At 41.0% G+C, this 21,108-nt stretch overlaps 1 protein-coding gene across 8 annotated transcripts in view; it reads right to left on the bottom strand.

Annotated features, from left to right (window-relative positions):
* Window positions 1–883: 883 nt before the first annotated feature.
* cbfa2t3 (CBFA2/RUNX1 partner transcriptional co-repressor 3) overlaps window positions 884–21,108 on the bottom strand; it is a 68,991-nt gene continuing 48,766 nt past the window's right edge. For 2 of the 8 annotated variants that reach the window (XM_058088343.1, XM_058088348.1), the window contains exons 5-12: window positions 20,454–20,635; window positions 16,298–16,581; window positions 15,868–15,953; window positions 12,796–13,075; window positions 12,460–12,528; window positions 10,814–10,867; window positions 7,447–7,637; window positions 884–6,134 (exon numbers count right to left, since the gene is read on the bottom strand). In XM_058088343.1, coding sequence (XP_057944326.1) covers window positions 5,769–6,134; window positions 7,447–7,637; window positions 10,814–10,867; window positions 12,460–12,528; window positions 12,796–13,075; window positions 15,868–15,953; window positions 16,298–16,581; window positions 20,454–20,635 — 1,512 coding nt within the window. In that variant the 3' untranslated portion in view covers window positions 884–5,768. The remainder of the gene's footprint in view (window positions 6,135–7,446; window positions 7,638–10,813; window positions 10,868–12,459; window positions 12,529–12,795; window positions 13,076–15,867; window positions 15,954–16,297; window positions 16,582–20,453; window positions 20,636–21,108) is intronic. The other 6 variants (XM_058088346.1, XM_058088347.1, XM_058088344.1 and 3 more) reach the window with 6 other exon arrangements.

Genomic DNA, 21,108 nt, shown 5'->3' with positions numbered 1-21,108 from the left:
TAGTTTTTTTTTGTGTAGTGCCACTTTGTGTGAGCTTGTCTTTTGTTAATTAAATACATTATTGAACCAACTTGCCACAATGTCCTTACATCCTGGGGTAGCACGACAAGAAATCATAGTGAAACTTGACAACATGTCAATATTAATTTCCTCTGAACAGGGTTTGAGACTATTTGTGCAAACCATTTTTAGTAGGACTGTCAAATTAAAGCATTCATTGCAATTAATTAATGTATTTTTAAAATTCTAATGTTTAAACTTTAATCTGTCACTTGACTATGTTTCTGTATACAAGTTGCCTTTTTCATTCATCCATTCATTTTCTACCGCTTTTCCTCACAAGGGTCGCGGGGGTGCTGGAGCCTATCCCAGCTGTCTTCGGGCGAGAGGCGGGGTACACCCTGGACTGGTGGCCAGCCAATCACAGGGCACATATAGACAAACAACCATTCACACTCACATTCATACCTACGGACAATTTGGAGTCACCCCGCCTCTCGCCCAAAGACAGCTGGGATAGGCTCCAGCACCCCCGCGACCCTCGTGAGAAAAAAGCGGTAGAAAATGAATGAATGAATAATAAAGATATTAATGAGATACTTTAATTACAGATTATAATTGATTAAGCTGAGTGTGGTGTGAATGGTTGTTTGTCTATATGTGCCCTGTGATTGGCTGACGACCAGTGCAGGGTGTACCCCGCCTCTCGCCCATAGACAGCTGGAGTAGGCTCCAGCATGCCCACGACCCTCGTGAGGATAAGCGGTATAGAAAATGGATGAATGACTTAAGCTCTTCATTTTTAGTTTGTCAAATAAACTTTGCAAGCGATTTCAATGTTTTTCTTCGGATTGTAAAGCAAAGCAGCACAAACATATTTCATTTCATATTTTAATTACACAGTTACATTGTTCAACACAGACAATAACCTGAATTAGAATGTTTTACAGCTTCACACATCCAACAGAGCGAACAGTTAAAGAGCGGTATTAGCAACAGGGAGGAAAGCATGCAAGAAATAAATACAAATCAGAATTTAATTCCTCTGGCACAGTTTACTTCATCTAAAAACGGCAACAGGAACTTTTGAAGAGAGAGAAATAAAAGATTTTCAGTCAACCTTCCCCTCCAGAAATGTTTTTTTTCTGTCATAATGTATTGCACAATACAGTATAGAATGAGTCCCTACACAAGAAGAAAAAAAAAAAAACACAACCTTGTTTTTCAGTTTATGTAAAGGTAAAAAGAGGACCATCCTGAGCCATGGCTTTTTTTTTTTTTTTGGGTACACAAGTGCTGTATCCGCTTGCGAGTCTCGCTATTCATCAGCCACAGGCACACCGTGCCACAGGAAGGATGCATCATCACTTTGGATGAGCCTTGAAATGTCATTGGTAAAAGATACGGTTTTGGGGTATAGGATGCTACAAATGGCAACCTGCTAAAATGCATCTTTCCTGAACATGTTTTTTTTTTGTCAAGTACATAGTTGAATAGTGACTGATGTCAAGTGGAGAGCCTTGGATGCTATTTCACAAAAAAAAGCAGAGCCCATCTATCTTCACAAAGTATGACATCGCGGTACAAATCTCATGACATAATGCATGGACACAAAAAATGACTTTTTTTTTAAAATGTGAATCCAGCTTCACATCCCACAGCAAATCCCCAAACTGTATTAATGCTTCGAAAAAACATTAGTAGAATTGAAGTGAAATAGCTTTTGGTTGTATTTTGGTCATGTATACGTTACGTGGTGTGTTGGGTTTGGTTTCTTTGAAGGCTTCCATGCATGCAGACAAGGGTGCACAACTAACAAAAGCTTTGAAAGGAGTTGCCATCATATGTTGTTTTTTGATGAAGACATTTGTTCACAAACACAGCATTTAACCCAGAAAGCTGTTGCTACATATTGTGAATCTCTCTTGTCAGTCGTATGCCTGGGATGTTTTATTAAAGCTCGGAGGATTTCAAGTACAGCGACGTGGAAAAAAACTAAGTATTTTTACAAAAAAAAAAAAACACACTCCTCCAGTCACACGGGAAAAAACATCATGCATTCATTTTTTTTTTTTTATCTCTGCAAGGCTTTGTAACTGCGAGAATACACAACCAGTAGGCTTTTTTTTTCCAAAGGAGAGGCTTCTCTATTTAGAATGTGCACAACTTGCATTTTGATTGCTCTTGAATGGGTTCGTGCACGCTTAAAACACAGCTGGCTCTTGTTTTTCTGACTGTTTGTATTTCAGACACTTTGGTTAACCGGAGTGAAGCTCTAACTTTTATCCTATCTGGTTTGTCATCACATCAGGTCAAAGCCGCTTTATGGCAATGCAGGAGTTACTTTGGTCTGTGCTTTTATTGGTTTTGGATAACAAATGGCGTGTCGTTGTTGTCAGTGCTGTGTTCAGTGATATGTTTTGACCGTTTCTGATGGAAAAACAAGTATAATGGCAAGGCCTTTCAATAGCCGAACTTCCTTGACTGCTCTGCAAGCCCATGTTTTTTTTTCAAAGTCCAGGTCAAGTTCTCCTGGTGATTAGCTGTATGGTCTCAGGAGGTAGCGATTGAAGAGTGGTTTAGTGTAGTTAAAAAGTCAAACACCACATCACGGGAAGCTCTTTTTGTCGCTAATACAAAAAAAATGTTACACAAGAAATGCAGGGCAGCTTATTTGCATTGAATGCCTCAGATCATTTTTAAATAATATAATCATTGACTATAACCATCTGTTGATAGCTTTAAATCCTATAATGTAACTATAACTCACTGCGGGTTTGGCTCAGGTGTTTTATGAGACAAAATGGACTTAAACGTGGCCACATGGCACTTTTTCCACTCGGTAAAACCCAAGGCTGCTAATTAGCCGAGGGAATGCTGCACGGAACAAGGCAATAAGGTTGACCCATTTATATCTTGAGTAAAGTGAACCTCTGATGTTGGTCTTATCTTAGCTTAATACTGACTAATTGTCCGATCCCACCATGAAAGAGTATTCTTTCATTCATTTTCTACCGCTTTACCTCACGAGGGTCGCGGGGGGTGCTGGAGCCTATCCCAGCTGTCTTCGGGCGAGAGGCGGGGTACACCCTGGACTGGTCGCTAGCCAATCACAGAGCACATATATACAAACAACCATTCACACTCACATTCATACCTATGGAAAAATTTGGAGTCACCAATTAACCTAGCATGTTTTTGGAATGTGGTCTCCTAGCTGTGAGGTCTGCGCGCTAACCACTAGACCGCCGTGCCGCCCTGCAGGAAACAAACATACCTAAATAGTGATGACGACAAAAGGTCTCAATTGAACCTAAATTTGGTTTGAACTATATGAACTGAGGGCGGCACGGCGGTCAAGTGGTTAGCACGCAGACCTCACAACTAGGAGATCAGGATTCAATTCCACCCTCGGCCATCTCTGTGTGGAGTTTGCATGTTCTCCCCGTGCATGCGTGGGTTTTCTCCGGGTACTCCGGTTTCCTCCCACATTCCAAAAACATGCTAGGTTAATTAGCGACTCCAAATTGTCCATAGGTATGAATGTGAGTGTGAATGGTTGTTTGTCTATATGTGCCTTGTGGTTGGCTGGCCACCAGTCCAGTCCCCGCCTCTTTCCACCCTCGTGAGGAAAAGCGATAGAAAATGAATGAATGAATATATGAACTGAGTCCCCTCCTGCAGGATTTGCCAGAAAATGTGTAAATATGTAAATGTATAATAATTTCTAAGGAAAAAAAAATGAAACATCTTCACATCTTGAGTTTGTTAAAGCCTAATTCAGTTAGTCCTGGAAGTCATGCAACTCATGCACCCTTGATCTGTATAACCTTGAATGTACTCAAAAGAGTCACTTACGTCACTCTCGGATTTCATATCAATGAAAAGTGTTTGAATTGTCTTAACAAAAAAAGAAACTGTGATAAAAAAAAATCATGTTCTGGACATTAAAAGTTTAAAGGTTTCTGTTATTTGGCAAACACATTTTTTTGGACCTCTTTAAATACTATGTACATTCACATTAAGTTACTGATGTTACTTTAAATATATTTATATGTATCTATATTATATGACACCCTATGGGCAGTTGCTGAGGTTCCATTCAGTAGCTGAATTCTCTTCATATTGCACCTCCGTCCTCTCACTGTCTTACAATGCGAGCAATACAAAATATTCTACAAGAGGGGTTTCATCTCATTAATACAGATACGACAAATCAAACAATGAGTACGATGCGGGGCTTTTTCGGTCGTAGACAAGCGTTCTCGCTAAGCCCAAATATAATAATTATGAAAATGATTGGTAACAAAAAAAAAATCAGTTTCTGGATATACACAAGGGCAGCACATGTGGACATCAGCGACAATAGACGTTATTGAAAAATGAAAAAAGGAACAATATCTACAAGCAGGTTAGATCCCTTTTCCGTGTTGTCCTGCGCTGATGTGTAGTCCAAAAGCAGGCTGGGAGCTGAAGGAGGACGGACGGACGAGAGTCAAGTGGTCAGGCAAGAACGTAGAAGAAAGGGGCGTGGGGGTGAAGGGAGGTAGAAAGAGAGGAGAGTCTGACACCGCTTTTCTCTTGGCTCCATCATCTGTTCATCGTGCTTTGGAAAATGTGTGTTAATGTAAAGGTAAATATCACCTAAACATTTGGAGCTTAAAAAAAAACCAAAACAACGCTCTCATATGTTCCTGATGGATGCAGTTGCTCCAACAAAGTTTTTGAGGATTTGGTAGCTACATTGAAGTGTGTGAATTTTAGTCTCTGTTGAGTCTGTGTAGCTTTTTCCGTTCCCACTCTGACACAAATCTCAAATTTTGGTGAGGCCTCGGTCCATTTTACCCAAGTCCTTCACAACATTATCCATATGTTCACTAGTCTGGGCCATCGCTGAAGAATTGCTGAAGTTTTTTCCTCTCACGGCTTCCCTTATCTTCTGAGGAGGTGATGTTGCTTTGCGTTTGGTTATGAGTGCTTCTCCTTATCACTTACTCACTTTGGCAGTGTAATACAAAGGTTTTGGATCGTGTTGTTGTTTTTTTTTTTTGTTTTTTTTTCATATTTGAATTCATTTGGGTTCACAATGGAGAGGTGAGTCCGGTGTAGATTTTTCTTGGCTCGCTAGCAAGGTAGTTAGCAGTTTAAAACTTAATTTCACGACGTAAGAATCATCACATTGTTATTTAGAATATTTGGACTTGTCTTTGTTTTCCTTTAAAGCCAAAAAAAGAAATGTTTAATAAATACTAAGGAGTAAATTGCATCATTTTTTTTCCCCCTTTGCTCATATTATTTGAATAAAAAGTGAATTATACGTAGCTTGTTAGCATATGGACACTGGAGAAAAAAAACAATGTGGCAGTGCACATAACAGGTCTGGCTACTGTTATCATTGGTGGTAAATGAAAAGGAAATTGAAGTGCTAATTGGTCTTGTCTTCTCCGTTAACCGCAGCTCTTATCTTAATTGACCGTGCTTCATCTTTGTCAAGTATGCGAGTAAGTTCTCCGCAAACACGTCACTTATGTGTGTGCTTTTCAACAGTTGGACTTCTACACAGAATGTCACTGTTTGTATTGTTTACGGGAGGGTAACCATTAAAAAAAAATCATATGGATAAAAAAATGACTGAACTGGAACTGCAATGTGGGAGTGGGGAAAAAGGGGCCAATGTGCAATGAAGATTCCTCAGTTTGGTTTTGTGTGGAACGGTGGCCGTTGTCGCATCAGAGCACAGGTACGGGTCAAAGGTCAAGGGTCAGACGTCAGCGAGACGTAGCATCCAATAGGGCGGGTGTAGCTGGAGTGGTTGAGCGCGAGGCACTGCTGGAACTGCTCTCCTTTGGGCTCGCCGACATGCTCCCAGTACCACCGCCTGCCGCCCCGCTTGGAATACCGCTCTGGCCCGCAAGCGACAACGGACCCGGCGGGGTGCTCTCTGAGTGGGTCGGGGGTGCGCTGGATAATGCCGAGGATGAGGAAGGAGTGCCCCCTGGCATCCCCTGCAGGCCTTGACCACAGACATGGTGGTGCCTCTCCCAGTCTTTGTGTTGGCAGAACGAGCCGCAGTATCGAGCTGTGTTGCACCCGCTGCACGTTTCGCTGGCTTTTCTCCCGCAGTTCCAGCAGCTCTGGTGAGACAGTGGGAAGACACACGGGTTGATAAAAATAAGTCTCATGGTTATGTTTGTTTGTCGCTTGATTTACGGCATTCCTCCTAAACCTCTTTTTACACGGTGAATCCATTTTTAAGTCTGGTTTGAGTCACCAGCAGGTGGTGGTCATCTGCTCTGGAATGGCCTCAGTCTGGCACCCTGCTCCGACCATCTGGGTCTGTCTGACTTTATTACACAAACAACTGGACTGTTTCGACAATGATGACGGCAACATGGTGCACGGTGCAAGTATCCCAGTGCCAAGAGCTGTCAGCTGCATGTAGCATGAACCATTCAGAAACGTACGCAATTATGGAAGCTGATGCTGGCAGGGGAAAAAATTGGAATGGTTTACAAATAATATTTAAATATGTAGGGCGGCACGGCGGTCGAGTGGTTAGCGCGTAGACCTCACAGCTAAGAGACCAGGGTTCAATTCCACCCTTCACCCTCGGCCATCTCTGTGTGGAGTTTGCATGTTCTCCCCGTGCATGCATGGGTTTTCTCCGGGTACTCCGGTTTCCTCCCACATTCCAAAACCATGCTAGGTGACTCCATAGGTGTCCATAGGTATGAATATGAGTGTGAATGGTTGTTTGTCTATATGTGCCCTGTGATTGGCTGGCGACCAGTCCAGGGTGTACCCCGCCTCTCGCCCGAAGACAGCTGGGATAGGCTCCAGCACCCCCACGACCCTCGTGAGGAAAAGCGGCAGAAAATGACTGAATTAATTTAAATATGTAAGTTATAAAAACTTATAACGGCACGGCGGTCTAGTGGTTAGCACGCAGACCTCACAGCTAGGAGACCAGGGTTCAATTCCACCCTCGGCCATCTCTGTGTGGAGTTTGCATGTTCTCCCCGTGCATGCATGGGTTTTCTCCGGGTACTCCGGTTTCCTCCCACATTCCAAAAACATGCTAGGTTAATTGGCGACTCCAAATTGTCCATAGGTATGAATGTGAGTGTGAATGGTTGTTTGTCTATATGTGCCCTGTGATTGGCTGGCGACCAGTCCAGGGTGTACCCTGCCTCTCGCCCGAAGACAGCTGGGATAGGCTCCAGCACCCCCGCGACCCTCATGAGGAAAAAGCGGTAGAAAATGAATGAATGAATGAATTGAATTGAACCCTGGGCTCCTAGCTGTGAGGTCTGCACGCTAACCACTCGACCGCCGTGCCGCCGTACTGATAAATATGATTATAATTCTGCATCTTTTAATTGACGTGCATGTCCTAGTGTTCTTGAATGCAGCAAAGCTGAAGGTGCGGTTGTCTGTGATACTCACTTCACTGGAGTCCTCCTGCTGGTTGATGACAGTTAATGCATCCTCAGAGGCTTGTCTCTTGGCCTCAGCCAGCGCCCTCTCCATTTTCGATCGTTCTGCTGAAATCATCTCATGAGCTTTCCTCTCAGCATCTGACACAGCCTTCTGGAGCTCCGACATCGCCTGTCGCTTCACTTCATTCACGGCTTCTTCTGAGAAGGAGAGAGAGAGAGAAAAAGGGAAGCGTTAGTGCCTCTTGCCTGATCCGTCATCATTTATTGAAACTCTTTAAGCTGCTTTTTTGTTGTATCTTGGCTAACAGATGTACGCCATCCAAGATTTAAAAGTTTATGCCAGAAATGGGAAGCGGCCAGACTTCAGTGATGAATTCCAACGCAATCTGGACAGAGTGGAGAACAGCAGATGCCTGCAAAGTTTTGTCACCAGCTTGGTTGGTTCATCCACCATCATGGGATTCCCTTTTTCTGTGTGATTGTCCTTGTCATCTGGATGGTTCAGGAACAAATCCTCAGCCACTAAGCAACCTCAGTAAACTCCAATGTGTTGAGGATGTGTTGCATTTTTTTTTTCTAGCAAGCCGCTACAATATAGGAAGACAAGCATTACGAGATTCCAATCTTTTAATCAATTTGGTGCTGAGGTTGTTGAAAAAACTGATTTGCCTGACCTCAACACATTTGGGATGAACTAGGATGTTAATTATTAAATCACACAGACACATTCCCCGGAATATCCACTATTAAGAGTCCCGGCCTGAAATAGCAACCATCCTTCATCGCTGTTACATTTCTACATCTTTAATTATTAGCTTGATATTACTCTAGAAATATAGAGCCAGAATTTCCATAAGGCTTTTTTCATAAAGCTTTCTACACTTTGAATATGGAAATGCATTGAAATGGGTTGCCAAATGCACACTTATTGATTAATATGCAAATCGAGTGTACGCGACTGTAATTACAAGAAGAAGAGATTCATATCTTCCATTATGGAATATATTTGCAGATATTAAAAGCCTTTTAAATATTATATTTACATTCTGCATCCTGCACACACCAACGCACAAAGGTGCTCGTCAGGTGTATCCGAGCCACACATAATAGAGGGTTTAGCTGTTTATCCTGTCAGGGAACTACTTCTCCATTCCACACACATTGCCATGCATTTGTTGTGTGTCTGAATGCATCCTTGCAGGGCTCGACAATAACGATGTACCGAAATTCAGGCAAGTAAATCCAATCAGTGATATTCCCGTCGGGAAAGTGCACTTTGGCATGCCATACTGCCAAGAGTTTTTTTAAAAGCGGTTCTTGTTGGGTGTTGGTAAAACACGGACTGCGTAATTCCGGTGGTAATTTGCAAACCAATCCTTGCAAATCTTGAAATGGACCAATCAGAATCGTTTATTTAGACCGCGGTCCGTAATCCACAGTCCGCGTTTTACCCACACCCGTTCTTGTTCGCAATCAACCAATCAGCGATCGTTTGACTACAAAAACATCTATCATGGCGTCCCTGCCAACATCGTCTAATTCAGGGGTCACCAATGGCCCATGCGCCCACGTGGACCACTTAAAATAAATAATAAAAATAATAAAATCTTCTAAAAATAGCATTGGTCACAAATTATCATTGTTATTTTGTGCTTTGAATGTTGAATCAGAATTGCTTACATTAATGTATTTTTTTTAATTGTCTTATAACATCAAAAATTAAAACAAAAATATTTTATAACAAACTCTTACCTCAAGTCAAAGTTCAGGTGTGCGCACGCGTCCGCTCACCGCTTTTCTGATATGAGGAGTTAGGTTACTCGTGCAGTTTAGCCCCCAAAAACATGGCGGAAAAATCGAAAAAGGACTTACATTTTCCACAGTGATTGGGAGGAAGAATTTTTCTTTAAGTATTTTGAAGAAAAATTATTTGCAATATCCCGACTGTTGCAATGCCAAAGCGGCACAATGTGAAGAGACACTTCAAAACTCGTCACGAAAGTTTCAATGCGAGCTACCCACCCGGCAGCGCATTAAGGATGGAAAAGGCCCGTTTGTTAAAGGCAGCTTTGGACAAACAAAGGACTTTTTTCAAATATGTGAGCACATAAATAAATGTTTCTTGTTAAAAAAAATATGTTTTTGTTACCATTATTGTGGAAAATAATTAACATTGATATGTGAGCAGTCGCTTCACATAGTCTTACTACTACTATTCCTTTTCTTCTGATTACTAAAAAGTCATCCGTGCAGTTTTGTCATTTTGGAAGTTCACCGCAAACACGTCATGTAGTCCTTCATACTATCCGTGCTCACAAAGTAGCCCTCGGCCTCAAAAATGTTGGTGACCCCTGGTCTAATTCTTCAACAACTTGTGAAGGAAAACATCAAAAAGTGATGAACCAGTGCCTCCTAAACAAGTATTTTATTAGCGGCAGCAAATCAAATGATGGCACAGGTGAGTGAATCACATTGCTGTGACAATTTGAAGTGGTCACAATGAAACACCACCCATTAGATCCAATACCAAGTGCTGATTTTGCACAAGCTACAAAATCTAGCGCTTCCATTTCTCTGTGTATTTTTCTCACCTTTTGCCTTAGAAATTATTGTTTGACCATTGAGCATTTTTTTCTGGATTAAAAACACTTTACTAGTACACAAATGTGTCTATTCAATAATGTTTTATTGTGGTGCAACAACTTATAAATATCACTGCTTACTACGACTACCATGTTATGTTAACATACGTTTCAGACATTCCTCCAAATACAATGCATCAATACTATTATCTGATGAATTATCAGCATGTTCGGGCAAGTAGTTCTCACCTTAAGGATTCCCCATGGGCAAGTCATTTTTGTTTTTAATGTAGAGCCCTGCCTTCATGTCAATCTTAACCCTAACCTACATAGAAACCTACATATCTCAATTTCTACCCTATTTTCATTTTTTTCCCACTTCCCTCTTTATTCTTTCCACTCAAACACAATCAGCATTATCCCGGACTCAACCATCAAGCCTAATGCATGCACTACCAAGATAAGTTTACAAATGTAATTAATTCTTATCAAGAAGACGACATAGCAGATGCTGGGGCAATTAGCACTTAATGAAAAACACAGGAGCAGAAATATTAACGTTATGATTCCACAGAGATTTACCGAGTCTTTTCACAGACCAGATCTTTTTTTTTTTTTTTTTTCCCCCTCCACAAATCACCGCAATCTTCTCTCAAGCTGAACTCGATCAGAGAAAATAGCACGTGTCTGGTTTTAATTAAAAGGCACGGGGGCAGACTACCTGGCTGCACACTCTGGTACATAAACACACACTCAAGGGTAAGATGTTGTGAGTGAGATATTGTTACTCACCCTGCTTGTTTTGTAGGTGCTTTAGTGCTGGGGAGAGCGGGATGCTTGTAGTACCTGTATGAAAAACAACTGCAGTTAAAAGAGATTTTTTTTTTTTATGCTGGTGAAAATGCAGTACAGTGTTTTATTTTAACAGCAGCAGCATGTTTTCTCTACAAGGTCTATATACTGGATCTGGAGGATAACTTTTGACATGGGCGGGGAAAGGTTAGACCCAGATGACTTCTGGGATGGGCTTCATTGAACAGTAAGGAGAAAAAAAAAGTGCATCCATTTGACTCCAAACTGATATTATTTCAGGCTCGTCAAGTATCTGTAATTTATTAATATGTAGTAACATTGTGAATGAAATGAATAAACACACTAGTGTTTCTTCGGACAATAGGTAGAATTTGCTGAGTTGCTTCAAACTGTGCTGCTGGTGACTGCATTTTCACTGCATCTTAACTGCAGTGGCCTTTCATAGTGGTGACAGGTGGAAGGCATTTTAACAAAAAGCGGGCTTCCAATCTCCCTCAGCTTCATGGACTTAGAACTGTAAGGTCTCTGTTCTGTATAAGCCACATTCCCACCAAGAGGTACTGTTCATGGTACAGTTTTGAGCGATAAAAAATGAGTTTTAGATGTGTAGATGTGATGGAGGACATCTGACAGTGTTTTTTTCCCCCATGACTATGGCTAAATGACAGTGAAATTGTACAATGGTAATGGTTTTATTTCATTTGAACATGCATCAGATTAGAATTGAGTGCATCCCATAATCAGTTCACAGTTCCACATGTCCAAAAGGAGTAGGAAGAAGCAAAGCTTATTAAATCCTACCCCTCCATCTGGTACTTTTACAATCAGTAACTCTTACATTTGTTCACTTCCTGCTTTCCAAAATATATATTTTTTTAATAATGTACCTCGTACCGAAGTACAAGGTGATATGAGCATCCAATGACATAATGGGTACCATAGTAAGTGTCAATATAGTGATATACATATATAGCACATCATGACTGGTTCAAGACTCTTCATCCTTGTATTTAGCAAACATCAACTGCTTGTATTGTTTCTTGAATTGGCTCATCGTTGTGCATTGTTTGAGGTCCTTACTCAATCCATTCCATAGTTTGATTCCACATACTGAAATGCTATGGCTAGCATAACGTAGTCCTAGCATAGAAGTGTTTCAAATGTACTTCTTCCCTGAGATCATATTTCTCCTTGGATGACATTTTTAGCTAATTGGTTGTTTTTAGCCTTATGCATTATTTTAGCTTTAGTTTGAAGATGAACTATATCAGCAAGTTGAAGTATTTGCGATTTTAGAAATAAGGAGTTAGTATGTTCCACCCTCGGCCATCTCTGTGTGGAGTTTGCATGTTACATGCTAGGTTAATTGGCGACTCCAAATTGTCCATAGGTATGAATGTGAGTGTGAATGGTTGTTTGTCTATATGTGCCCTGTGATTGGCTAGCAACCAGTCCAGGGTGAGCGGTAGAAAATGAATGAATGAATGAGTTAGTATGTTCTCTGTACAACTTGGTGGAAATGAGGCTTTGGTGGCTGTGATACTGATACAGTGTTTTTGTGTGAATGCAAGCAATTTAGTCAAAGAAACGGGGAAAAATCAGTACCAATGCATATTGGTGCTTACCAGCTTTTCTCCAGATTTCTTCTGGCAGGTATCCCGATGGAGGTCTATGTAAGAAGTCTCTATGGATCTCTGAAACACACACATTGACCAAATCAATAATGTCATAATGTGCGTACAAACCCATTATTCAAATAAATCTAATTTCTATAAATCTAAGTTTCCATCAGGCTAAACCCTTTAGTATCTAATACATTTGTCTTGAAATAATACATAAGTAAAATATAACACAGCAGCCAGAGCTACCTCACTCTTCCTATGCTTAATGTGAATTCATTCCCAGCATCTTCAAATGGGAGCTACCTCGCTATGAGTATTATTCTGTGTGTGTTTGTCTACCTGTCTGTCTGCCTGTCTGCCTTTCAGCAGCAGAGGAAGCTCCTTTGGACAGAGTCTCACTGCTGCTAGCTGTGTTGGAGGAGGAGTTGTGGTGAGGAGTAGGAGGAAGAGGAGGAGGAAGGCAGTGCTGTCCGTTGCTCCCACCTTTTTTCATCTCCTCAACGTCACTGTAGCGTCGTATCCAATGGTTCATCTCCTCTCGATCGGCCTCCTGGCAGCGTCGCAGCACAGTCAGAGAGCGACGCGTCTTCTCCACCATGTCCATGATACAGTTCAAGAGCTGACGGACACACAAACGGCAATATTTTAGCATATAATCTTATTTAGTTGAACAGTTTGGGGAAGGCGAATGAAGCAAGATTCATAAAGGCATGTTTGTTGTGGATGAACATAAGAGCTCTGATATCTGGATTGCAATCAATGTCCAAAAATACACTTCCGCAAATGGGAATATTTTGGTCCATTTTCACTTCCAGCAGCTTTCCTGGGCAATATTTACACTATAGCAGTGATTTTCAACCACTGTGCCGCGGCACACTAGTGTACCTTGAGAAACCGTCAGGTGTGCCGTGAGGAATTATCCAATATCACTTTTTATAACTAACATTTATTAATCATCATTTGCAAATATTATGTCAATAGCCATTATGTCAATAGTATACATGGACCCAAATATTCCAATTGCATTTGGTTTATTTGCTCAAACGGAAAGAATTGAACAGGGATAGAATATTCCTTTAATTTGTTTTTTGATTTGCTTATTTATTTTTTCATCTTATTTTGTGTTGAAAAAGAAAAATTAACATGAAACATTTATTTAATCATTTAATAATAAATAAAAATTAATTTCTTAATTTGTTTCATTTGTTTTTTGATTTGCTTATTTATTTTTCATCTTATTTTGTGTCGAAAAAATAAAAATTAACATAAAACATTTATTTAATAATTTAATAATATATAAAAATTAATTTGTTCATTTGTTTCATTTGTTTTTTGATTTGCTTATTTATTTTTCCATCTTATTTTGTGTCTAAAAATAAAAAAAGAACATTAAACATATAAATACAAATTTATTTATACTAATTTATAATAATTTAATGTTTTATCAGAGCTTTTCCAAAGAACCAAAGCACTAAAAAAGTGGAGGGTATAGCAGAAGCATTGAAGACTATTATATTATATATATATATGTATTTATTAATATTTAATATAACAAATAATTATAAATATTTTATTACATATATTCTGTTTTTAATAATATATATATATATATATATATATATATATATATATATATATATATATATATATATATATATATATATATATATATATATTATTTTTATTTTTATTTATTTATTTTTTTTACCTGATGCGGCCCAGCTTCACCCAGACCCTAGCTCCAGTGGCCCCCAGGTAAATTGAGTTTGAGACCCCTGATCTAAACCCTTCTATACTTTATTCACAAGTGCAGTTTTATTAAAAAAGAAAATATATATCTATATAAAACATGTCCTGAGTTTAATTATTAAATATTAGCAAGATTGAATTTGATCTTTTCCTGTTTAAATTTATCCCGGGTGCGTTCTTTCGGCGCATGCTCAGATATGACGTAACACGCAGATCCAGACGTTCTTCACTTTTAAAAATGGAGGCCAGCAATCGGCACTGGACTAAGCAAAGTTTGTTTTTGATTCAAACTAAATTTCAAGACTGGACAGACGAAAAAAACGGCAATATGAAGTTATTCCAACAAGTGAAAGAAAAACTCGGGGAAGCTGGTATCACGTGATCTTGATGTTTACGTTTTACTGGGCATGCCCTATTGACTATTCTGGTTGATTTTCACGGCGCATGTAGACAAGAGATTGGAATATTCCTTTCTATGGATACCATTGTTTCCCGAAAGGTCATTCGGAAAGAGAAAAAGTGGTCATGTAAAAACGTGGCTACTGTGGAGTGTCTGTGGTGTAAAGACTGGCAGAGCAATGTAATATTGGTCCGTGTGGCAACACCTACCTTGTTCCTCCGATAGACTTATTGATGCACGTGTGAGCTTGTGGTGACATTTTGTAACATTTTTGGTAAGCGGTGTGCCACAAGATTTTTCCAATGTAAAAAAACGTGCCGTGGCTAAAAAAGGTTGAAAAACACTGCAGTTCTCGTCCATGTGCTAGTCAGTCAATGTAAATTTGTAATAGCATTACCGTCATAATATAACAGCTGGGCTACAGATGAAAAAGTTGAGCCGATTCCTTCCACCCTTTTGCTCCATTCGCTGCCAACTCAACAGATTGCCTTTCATTTTTTGTCTTTTACCTCGCATTCTCATGTCACTTTCATCCACACTTCCCGGCGTTGTCTGCACTGCTAAATGTGCTTAGCATGGTCGCCATTCAAGCCTTCCCATTATTCGCATTCAAATTTCTTCTCCGTTGTTCCCTCGCTCTGCCTTCATTCCTCACTCTCCGCCATTCCATCCCCTCTCAGTAAGCTATATTTATTTCAGTGAAGTGTTTCTAATTTGGCAGGGGTCCAGGCCTGGCCGGTTCTCTCCATGACTGCAGCTCTTGTCTCAGCTGCTCTGCCCAGCTGGAGCTGCTCTCTGTTGGGTCCCGAGCTCCTTCTGGGGCCATATTTCTCTGCATGAGTGTGTACTGTATGTGCGTCTGGTGTGTTCTAATGCCTTCGTGAAGTTGGGTGTCAGCACACTGAATGCATATGAATGACATTGGCAATAGTCATGTGCGGATCGATACTGACGTATTGATCTTTATACCCTTTAATACTTCGGTGATTTGAGGTAATGTATAACATGAACAGGAATACACTGAGTTAATTATTGACATCTTGTCTAAATTATATGTGGTTGCTAGGAATTACTTTTTCTTCCGCCTGGGTAAATGCATAATGGGTAAGTGCTAAAACCCAAGTATGTTGAAAGAACGGCCAATCGTAAACGGAACCGGTATCGGAATAGCTGAATTCTACTCAGTTTGGGATCAAAAAGGATATCGATGGTATCGCACATCAATAACCGGTATTAAAAATGTCAATCATGCCGGTACCTACATTATCAAGGTGCTTCCATTCTTCTGCCCACTCTCGATCTGTTAGACGGTGGTCAATCACTTCCTCTTGGCGGGCTCCATGCACTGCTGTAACACAAACACAGGTCATATCAAGCACATATGCAGTGAATCCTTACATTTTTGCAATTCTGCATTCTTGCCATTGGATTGCCATCAGTTTGGTAGAGAATGCATCTCTTTCTTTTTGGGGTGAGCAGAAGGAAGGCATATATGGTTGCCACAGTTGTAGCCCGTGGGTATGTAAGGCTGTGGGCTTTATATAGCAACACAGGATTAACACAGTGGACTGACAACTGGTCTTTGTTTGTGACAGACACCCCACTTTTGTATGCACCTTCACTATTTCAACATAATATATAGGAATCTGCGGTGTTTCATATGTTTCATATGAATACTGAATTATGTTCTACCTGTCTGTCGATGTCTGTCACGGCCGTCTCGATGTTCATTATGCCTGTAAGCGTCTCTGTATTGGTGTGCCAGCGCCATGTCCTCCAAGCGGTAATGCTGAGGAGCCATTTGATGGTTTGGTGGGTGGGGAAGGCCGTTGGGAGGGTGCGTGGAGAGGCCGTTGGGAGGCGGGTGAGCAGAGAGTCCCGTGCTGGGACTGAAGCGCTGGCTGGGACTTATGGTGCAAGGTCTTTTTGCCAAGTGCTCGGGGTGCAAGCCATCTCTCTCTGAGGAGTCTTTGGTCCTGGGAGAGTGGACAGAAGAATAAAATAAACATAAACCTCAAAGGTGTGAAATCGAGTGTTTTATATTGTTACAAAGTGTGACTTGGGAATATAGATTAATTACGGTGCATTATTGAAAACACTTCAGTGTTAGAGAAACACCAAAGTGTCCCTACACCAAAGCCGTCAGTGTTTTTACAGCTGTAGCAATGAAGTGTGGAATGAATGGTGTATTATTGCTGACAACAAAACAGATTTCTGTATTTGTTTGCTGCCAATATGTAACCGCATTGCAAAGCCTTGACAATATTTGCCAAGCTATGTTCTTACTACGTTCAACACGTGACCAAAGATGTCCTCATGAAATGGACCTGTCTCCTTCACATCCAGTATGCTATTAGGTCTATGAAATGCAGAAACATGGCCCAACAAAGTCATTTGTACACCTTCCTAAGATAGTCGATGGACAGAGTGGAAAAATAAATGGTAATGGTTTTATTTCATTTAAACATGCATCAGATTACAATTGAGTGCATCCCATAATCAGGTCACAGTTCCACATGTCCAAAAGGAGTAGGAAGAAGCAAAGCTTATTAAATCCTACCCCTCCATCTGGTAATTTTACAATCAGTAACTGTTACATTTGTTCACTTCCTGCTTTCCATAATACAGTTTATGTTTTTTTTGTTTTTTTGTTTTTAATAATGCACTGACAATGACACTGTGAGACTGCCCCAAACTTTTCGGGACCTGAGGCTGTCTTGCTAGGTGCTACCATGGTAGCCGTTAGCATGTTAGCATTTAAGCTAATTTACTCATGCCTAAAGGCAAACAGACACATGGCAAGATGTGGGGACACTATGGGAGTGCATCAACCTTTTCGGCACTTGAGGCTTTCTTGCTAGGTGCTAGCACGGTAGCCATTGGCACACCGGGCCCGAGGTCCACAGAACAGGTGGCATGCCCATCAAAATTTCCACGGGAAATTTCTAGTTTTTTTAATAATGTACCTCGTACCGAAGTACAAGGTGATATGAGCATCCAATGACATAATGTGTACCATAGTAAGTGTCAATATAGTGATATATATAGCACATCATGACTGGTTCAAGACTCTTCATCCTTGTATTTAGCAAACATCAACTGCTTGTATTGTTTCTTGAATTGGCTCATCGTTGTGCATTGTTTGAGGTCCTTACTCAATCCATTCCATAGTTCGATTCCACATACTGAAATGCTATGGCTTTTTAACGTAGTCCTAGCATAGAAGTGTTCCCTGAGATCATATTTCTCCTCTTGGATGAGAAGTATTGGATGACATTTTTAGCCTTATGCATTATTTTAGCTGTTTGAAGATGAACTATATCAACAAGTTTAAGTATTTGTGATTTTAGAAATGAAATGAATTACACATTTTACTGAAGCTGGTAAGGAATTTGCTTGTGCACAAAGACAGGCTTTGTTGTACAAGTTCATCAATTTTCCCAACTCCCAAATTTAGATTCCCAGGAGCCATCTTATTTATCAGTGATTGCAGCTGCTCGTGTGCTTAAGCTGGAGCAAACCTGAACTGTGTGAAAACTACAAATTCGACAGCTCCCACATGGTGGTGTGCATGTAGAGACGTACGCACTTACACACACACACACACACATAACAGTGTATTCCCATGGAGAGCTGCTTGTTGTTCAGTTACAGTGAGACAGCGCCGCTCCGGAGCTCTCACACAGCTGCATGCCATATGTATCAAACAAAGCCAAGTTCAAGCGTACACCCTGCGTCTCGAGCGTTTAATCTGAATATCCCTCGGCCTGCTCTTAAATTGCAACTATTCCTCTCCCTCCCACCCAGCCCCCGGCTTAAGGGGCAATATGAACTGAACACTGTTTGTTTGGCAGATGTTTAGAGACACTGTAGAAGTTCTTTCAGTGAGCGTGTGCATGAGGGAGAGAGCGTGATGCTGTGTTTTCCAGCCATCTGGTCAGTTTAAATGGGAGTGTTGATATTAATCTGTTTAGCTGGATGGCACTAGCCAGGCATTCAGATGGAAATCACTCTTTATCATGTGGGGGATCAAAGGCCAATGAATGCATCGTGGACAAATGTTGTAGATGTGCGTTACTATCGGTGTACATTATTATCTGTGTGTGTATTTTGAGCGCGTCGCCAATGCGCATACACATCCTTGGATCCGGCCGCTGACAAATCATAGGAACAGCTGGCACCGCGATAGCTTTGCCCCTGCCTGAACATGCCGCCCCCCCCCCCCCACACACACACACACTTCACTCAAGCCTGGCCTGCTGTGCACAAGGCAAGAGGTCGGGAGGCGGAGGTGTGTGGATTACAGTCCCATCCAAACCCCCCCCAACCTCCCATCACCCTGCGGAGGATGTGTTCAGTGTTACGGTCAGCACATCGCCATCTGGACACATCCCTGACATATGGACGGCTGCTGGGAGCCTGCAGGTCGTGCAGTTAAAGAGCGGAGAAGGAGATTGAGCAAGTCAGGGATGTGAGATGCAGTGGAAAGAGAGCAGTTTGCAGAAAAAAAAAAGCAAAGAGTCGGGAGTAAAAGTCACTTCACACTCAATTAAGAGCGAATAATGCGTTCCAGGTGAAAACAGCTCTTAATAAGCCACCATAGGACAGTGTTGTTTCTCTCTGTTTCTCACTGATGCCTTGCTAGAAGACAGCTGGGAGAGGCAGCCTGGCATCAGTGTTGCGGATTCATAGACACTGGAATCCTTCAATTTCCTTCATATTGAGATTCATATAGAGCAGTGATTTTCAACCACTGTGCCGCAGCACACTAGTGTACCTTGAGAAACCGTCAGGTGTGCCGTGAGGAATTATCCAATATCACTTTTTATAATTAACATTTATTAATCATCATTTGCAAATATTATGTCAATAGTCATTATGTCAATAGTATACATGGACCCAAATATTCCAATTGCATTTGGTTTATTTGCTCAAACGGAAAGAATTGAACAAGGATGGAATATTCCTTTAACCAATCCGATTGAGGTATATTGTACCCGCTCAAATGGAAAGTTGTCAGGGTGCGTTCTTCTTTGTGGTGTTTTTCTTCTTCTGTTGTTTATTGGCGGTTGGCAAGCAGCTTTCGTATGCATTACCGCCATCTGTGGAACAGAATCTAAACCCTTCTATACTTTATTCACAAGTGCAGTTTTATTAAAAAAGAAAATATATATCTATATAAAACATGTCCTGAGTTTAATTATAAAATATTAGCAAGATTGAATTTGATCTTTTCCTGTTTAAATTGATCCCGGGTGCGTTCTTTCTGCGCATGCTCAGATATGACGTAACACGCAGATCCAGACGTTCTTCACTTTTAAAAAATGGAGGCCAGCAATCGGCACTGGACTAAGCAAAGTTTGTTTTTGATTCAAACTAAATTTCAAGACTGGACAGACGAAAAACTGGCAATACGGAGTTATTCCAACAAGTGAAAGAAAAACTCGGGGAAGCCGGTATCACGTGATGTTGATGTTTACGTTTTACTGGGCATGCCCTATTGACTATTCTGTTTGATTTTCACGGCGCATGTAGACAAGAGATTGGAATATTCCTTTCCATGTTCCATTGTTTCCCGAAAGGTCATTCGGAAAGAGAAAAAGTGGTGATGTAAAAACGTGGCTACTGTGGAGTGTCTGTGGTGTAAAGACTGGCAGAGCAATGTAATATTGGTCCGTGTGGCAACACCTACCTTGTTCCTCCGATAGACTTATTGATGCACGTGTGAGGTCGTGGTGACATTTTGGAACATTTTTGGTTAGCGGTGTGCCACAAGATTTTTCCAATGTAAATAACGTGCCGTGGCTCAAAAAAGGTTGAAAAACACTGATATAGAGATTGCTGCTACCTGTCAGGGGTCCTTCTCTTGCCATGCTCATTCATCTCCATCATAATCTCCGAAGAATCCAGCGGTGAGCTGGCGTTGGCGTCCAAGAGAAGCTGCTCGTGTTGGGCCAGGTATTGTGCTGGCGTCTGCTTGGCCAGCCTGGCACAGTGCAGCAACTCCCTCTGTAGCAAGGGCAAGTTTGCCTGCAGTAGAGAAAAAATGAAAAGCATTCATTAATGTGAGGTGGAAAAAAAAAAAAAAGTGTTGAGAGGAAAAGAACCGGGCTCAAAGCTGTACAGTGGAGAGTGAATTAAAGCCAGATAAGGGAGTGAAAAAAGAGGAGTGATAGATGAAGAGACTCAATGAGATAAGACAGATCTCTCGACACATTCCTCTGCCATGTGTCTCTCTCTGATGTGCTGAGGTGTGTATTGTGCGTGTGTACAAGTGCTGTCAAATAGCTCTCTAAGACCTGTCTGCTTGATAAAACACAGACTCTGCTCCAATGTCCCACATGTGGAAGATGACCGCACACTGGGATGTATGACACTTGTGCACACACATACACAAAGCCCACTTTTTTTTTCCGGGATATTCAAATGAATAGTCTACATTCTGTTGATATAAATAGTAAAAGAAGAATAGGTTGCCCTCTCAGCTCAAAGCAGGACACTTT

Source organism: Doryrhamphus excisus, chromosome 12 (genome assembly GCF_030265055.1).
Source record: "Doryrhamphus excisus isolate RoL2022-K1 chromosome 12, RoL_Dexc_1.0, whole genome shotgun sequence".
Lineage (NCBI taxonomy): Eukaryota > Metazoa > Chordata > Actinopteri > Syngnathiformes > Syngnathidae > Doryrhamphus > Doryrhamphus excisus.
Note: the sequence above shows the minus strand (reverse complement) of the source record. Positions and strands in the feature narration are given on the sequence as shown.